Genomic DNA, 5719 nt, shown 5'->3' on the forward strand with positions numbered 1-5719 from the left:
TATAAGGTGCTTGTAGCATTTCATTTACAGTCCAAGACTCTCTTATAGAGTTTCAATGACGGCATACCCTGATAGTTAGGAACTATGAAAGCAAAAATCCAAATTAAGTCAAAAATAAAAATAAAGGAATAAAATAAAACAAAATAAATAAAATAAAAACTCTTAACTTGTCACAGCAGAAGAGCAGCCCCCCCCCCCCCCCCAACACCCAAAAGGTACCCCTATTATTTCTCCTTTACCCCAACATTATTGACCCCCTAAGACCTTTACCCCCATAACCCCTAACACCCAGTCCTACCCTACACTGGGCAGGCGCACCCCCAAAAGCCCATTGGTGTAATTTGTTCACTTACATTAGCTGTTTGAATGGAGAAGCTGAAGAGGATGGGTAATGGTATACAATGTGAAGAAGAGGCAATACAGACAAGAATAACGTGAGCTAACTGCATTCTGCTCAAGACAAAAAGTTTCGGCCATTTTTTTTTTCAACAACCCCTTCCATCAACGGAAGGAAGGAAGGGAGGGAGGGGGAAGGAGAGAGAGAGGACACAGTTACAGACTACTCCGGTGTCTACGAGAGAACAGATAGACAGAGGAGAGGAGAGGAGGAGACGGAGGGAAGAAGAAAAAAGCCAGAGAGCAAGGGGGAACGAGAACAAGTTTTTTTTGCCTTTTCAGTATTTTTTTTTCATCATTTATCAATAAAAAGTAAAGAACTAATTCACACCAGTTTCCTTTTGTACTATATATATACGGATTTTGAAAAGGGAAAGGATTTATGGGAAGGTTGATACAATGGAGGGGGATCATTTTTCAAAGGTTGAGGTGGGATGAAGTTGCTCACTAAGCACTGATCGAAGGTCAGTTTTGCATATCCCCTCCTAATGGTTCAGGTCAAGATATACAGTAAACTGATCCTAGATCTGCACTTAGGGGCACTTCCACCTCTACCTTGAATTATTTCGAATGAAAGGGGAGCGATCTGGATTACAAAATGGAGTCTGTGAACAAAAGGCACTTTTAAGGGACAACCTTTAACTGCTGGGAAACTACACTACAGCACAAGCACTAGTCAAGGTGAATTTACAGGGGAATGAGGGAGAGGGTGGAGAAGGAAGGGGTGGAGGGAAGCTCACTTTGCATAGGCCTACTGTATTTCTATCGTTACGTCATGGTTCTGACAGACTGGCTGGCTCCTCAAATGAAACAAATTCTAAGCTGCCATTTTCCTGTTTTTTTTTCCCTTGCTCAGACTCAGAGAGAGGAGTATAATAATCTGGGAGAAATCAGAAGAAGTAGTTGTGGGCATTGATAAGCCTACAGTACAGCTCTCGTCCTATCTAAAGGTTGAACCAAAATGCCTTTTGTTTCACAACCTACTAGAGGAATATAGGAAGGAATAGGAACCCCTCCCTCCACTCAATATTACAAACAGGAGAAGGAATAGGAACCCCTCCCTCCACTCAATATTACAAACAGGAGAAGGAATAGGAACAGAGAAGAGGAGTAATAAATGCGGTTTCCTAAAGGTAGTCATTATTTTGTTCATTATCATTCATTTTGTAATAGTTTGAATGTACTTTATAGTGTGTAAAAGTGGCGGTTTTTCATTTCACCGGTTTTTCATTCCATGTTCAATTTGTTTTTAAACATTTTGTAAGAAATGTTTCTTCCTTCAGCCCCTCCAAACATTTTTTATAAACAAATGATTACACGTTAAACATTAAAAAAGAGACAATAAAGGAAAATAAAAACAAATACCCCCAACTTACAAAGACTAGGATATGGCTCTGTTAGTTTAGAGTCCAGGAGCACATCGGACTTGAAACAAATAGATTTTTTTTCTCTTTTCTTCTTAGCTTTCTTAAAAATCTCTAACAGACAAAACACAATGAATCTACCCAATGCATTGCACGTGGCTCAATCGACACATATCTTTCAACAATAATACTTTCCATCAAAAAACAAACACTTTTTTTCTTCAATTTTTCCATTGTCGATTTTGACATGTTTCATCTATTTTGCATCATGGACATTTTTGTTTCGTTTTTTTTTGAATGTTGCACTGTAGATTTGTGGAGGTTGGGTGGGTGCTCATTGAATTGTCATGGTGACAGTGAGGTGCTGTCCATCATGGAATTCTGCTAGCTCAAGAGTTCAGAAAATAACTAAACTGCCAACAAGCTCATTTTAGTCAAGTTTAAAAAAGGAGCATATACCATAAATATATATGTTTAAGATCTCTCTCTCTCTCTCTTTATAACATTTTGCAGTCTTCTACAAAGATTCTGTCCTATAGCCAATGGTTTCCATATAGGAAGAAACATCACCATTCTTTGTAGCTTTAGCATATATGTGAACAAAAACATCAACCTGAATTTGAACTAATTGCATGATAGGGGAGTACAGAGGCACTTCCATAGATTGTTATAGTTGTGATATATGATTTGAGTACATAGAGCTAATTTTACTATAAACTCAGAGTGCCTGGGCTGTCAGACAATTCTATCCCTGCACATGGAAGAAACCAACAGCTAGGCAGTCCAGTTATTTTGTGAGGTTTGGCTTTTTTTTGTTTGAATTATTGTGTCATGATAAAAAATAATAATGACAATATCAATAACAATTTAATAAATCACATTTACAATAGAAAAAAACAAGGTATCTCAAATTAAAAAATGACAAATGTCAAAATGAATGAAAAACCATTATCAAAGGCAGTTTGGAGAAACTCGTACATAAAGGCTCACCTTTGTGTTTGGAATCAGGGTGACGGTGTTAGTAGTGTGCATTTTGATACGGTGGTGTGTCCGCGTGTGTTCCTCCGGGCGCTACTGTGAATGGACTGTGGTTACAGGGTGAAGCAGGGCAGGGCTTGTCGCAAGTTCCTGTACTGGTGTTTGTGAGAGATTTCAGAGATGCCTGTTATTGCAAACGAAGATGATATTTTTTCTGCAAAATAAAAAGCGGATGAAAGAAAAAGATCTCAGGGAAGAAGGTCAAACATAAGCAAAAGAATCCAAGTGAGACAAAACCAAAACCAATCCGGCAAACAAAATGAAATGCAAGAAAACGGCTACAAACCAAAAGAAAGCTAGTTATTACATGATGATGTTGATCCTATGCATGTATTATGTTACTGTGAAGGACACACAGACAAAATGGTATTGTCAGTGAATCAGTTGTGTCTGCCAGACGTGTGGGTTCTGGAGACAATGATCTGTGTGTGTGTGTGTACGTACTTTGAGTCTGCGTGAGTGCGTGTATGTGTGAGTGCCAGGATGCCAGAGCCACAGCCCATTGCCCACACACACACACTGCCTTCAGCGACCTGCTGGATCGCTCTGTTTCCTCCCTTATTTGTTTCAGTAGTGCATAGGTGAGGGGACGAAAGAGGGCATAGTGTTGTATGACTGTCTGTCTGTCTGTCTGACTGTCTGTTATGTCTGTCTCTTATGTCTGTCTGTCTCTCTGTTATGTCTGTCTGACTGACTGACTTTCTGTCTGTTATGTCTGACTGTCTCATGTCTGACTGACTGACTGTTTTGTGTTCGCTCTCGGCTCATGCTATTGGCTATCGCTCTTCACAAGAGGGTAAGCTAAAACCAGCCATCTAGTGCAGATGGTATCACACCATTGGATGGTGTCCCAGTGTTTGGCCAATCAGAAGAAGGGAGGAGGGAGGGCATTCAGGGCTGAGTACATTAAGCGGCAGTGAGGCCAGTCGGATGTGGTTGTGTGAGGCTGTGGGCGTTGCCGGGGCAACCCTGGACACCTGGTTGACAGATGAGAGAGGGAGCAGGGACGTAAAGCACCGTCAGGAGGAGAGACTAAAGGATTACAGAATGGGTTCTTTTGGGCGGTGACAATGTTTATAGCTATAGCTCAAGTGACCAAATTCTGCCAACTATGTGTTTTACACTGTTGTGTGTGGGTGGATCTCCCAGCCATTGCATGGAGTTTCATTGTGAAAATAAAATATAAAAACAACAATAAAACGAAATTGGTCAGTTAGTTGTCAGGTTGCATATTTTTGTTTGCTTTCTGACATGTTTTGTGTGTGACATTTCCTCATCTTTCTTCCTCCTCTTCTTCCTCGTTCTGTCGTTCGTTCTGAGTCTGTCCACTTCAACCGATCTCTTTTCAGCCTTCTGTATAGGGAGATGGTTGTTCCGGTTCAAATGTTCAAATCGTGGAAATGGGTATTCTTCTGGGGGGTTATTTTCTGTTTTTGTGTTGTTGGTTGTTGAGCAAAAATACTTTAGTGTCAGCAGTTTGTTTGTAGTCCGTGTTGGTTTGTTTTGTGTGTTGTGTTGTTTTTCCATTCCCAAATTTCTCATGACACAATTCTAGCGGTTGAGTTGGAGGCCTTGTCAGAGGAACCAAGACTGTAGAAGAGAAATAAAATACAGGAAACATCAGGTTCATCTTTGTCATGTGGTAACATCACTAAGTTCAACAGTTACACATTTATAAGTAAATAAATGGTTCAGGAAAATAATCGATTAAAAAAATGTTGTCATGCTAAATATTAACTAGCCACTAGAGGGCCATCCTTCATAGCAAACTTTTCCCTTTACTGAGCTGAGCCTCGATCATACCCCAATTTAAGTTGATCATTCCTCACACAGTACGTAAGTAAGTCATTTCAAGACGACAGTTTGTAAATGTACTACTTTCACGTTGTAGTATTTCAACCGTCAAAGTCTCCAATAAGTACAACGTTTAGATGTAACATGATTCACAAGACTTTCTTTACTGTTTCAAATGACACCATGAAGTCAACTACTGTAGGCCATGCAGCTACTCCCAGGATCAGGTTTCACAGTTTGATAAGACTCACTGAGGGTGCAGAGTTATAGGGTTGGCATTTGATTCTGGGAGCTGGGTTCCAATACTATTGGAAATAGTTTCTTGGCTGGATTGAGCTTGCTTGGCACAATTGAAAATATTTCAAATAGTATTTGAACCCAGGTCTGGTTAAGTGGCAGCTCTGCTCAGGCTCCAGACAACATTCCACAGAGTAGACCCAGGGAAAAGCAGCTAATCACTGACGGCCCTATAGCTACACTCTGCTCTCTATTCTGTTACATTCCTATAGGACCCCGGAGAGAAAGTTTCTCTCCCCACTTTTCCCCTCTCTTTCCTTCCTCCTTTTCCCTTTCCCAGGATCCTTTTGGGCTTCTAACTCCTCCTCTTTTCTCTCCCAACTTCCTCTCTCTTCTCTCTCTCCCCCAATGTAATCCCTGGCAGGACTGACCACTCCCACTTCTCCTTAACTCCCTTCAAGGCTAAGTTAAACTGCCTATGACATCATGTCTGGTTGCCACGGGCAACCAGACAGTCAGGACGTGACTTCGCCTGTGGAGCACAGAGCTTGAACTAACTCTCTTTCTCTTAACCCCCTCTCTTTCTCTCCCGGCATGACTTGTGTTTAGCCACCAGAGAGCTCCTCAGACCAGTTATTCACTGAGTGTAAAAAACATTAGGAACACCTACCCTAATACAGAGTTGCACCCCCCCCCCAGTTCATGACATAAACCGTTGTGCCAGGCACCCAGTACCATACCCTGTTCAAAGACACTTCAATCTCTTGTCTTGCCCATTCACCCTCTGAAGGACACACATACACAATCCATGTGTCAAATGTTTTAAGGCTTGGAAATCCTTCTTTAACCTGTCTCCTCCCCTTCATCTACACTGGTTAAAGTGGTTTTAA

General features: G+C 41.1%; 1 protein-coding gene across 25 annotated transcripts in view; it reads right to left on the reverse strand.

Annotated features, from left to right (window-relative positions):
* Window positions 1–1674: 1674 nt before the first annotated feature.
* The window catches only part of LOC139424450 (nuclear factor 1 X-type-like), a 98048-nt gene continuing 94003 nt past the window's right edge, over window positions 1675–5719 (reverse strand). For 23 of the 25 annotated variants that reach the window (XM_071176274.1, XM_071176295.1, XM_071176292.1 and 20 more), the window contains one exon: window positions 1837–4388. In XM_071176274.1, coding sequence (XP_071032375.1) covers window positions 4374–4388 — 15 coding nt within the window. In that variant the 3' untranslated portion in view covers window positions 1837–4373. Of the gene's footprint in view, window positions 4389–5719 lie in introns of all 25 variants that reach the window. The other 2 variants (XM_071176279.1, XM_071176272.1) reach the window with 1 other exon arrangement.

Source organism: Oncorhynchus clarkii, chromosome 13 (assembly GCF_045791955.1).
Source record: "Oncorhynchus clarkii lewisi isolate Uvic-CL-2024 chromosome 13, UVic_Ocla_1.0, whole genome shotgun sequence".
In the NCBI taxonomy this organism is placed as follows: domain Eukaryota; kingdom Metazoa; phylum Chordata; class Actinopteri; order Salmoniformes; family Salmonidae; genus Oncorhynchus; species Oncorhynchus clarkii.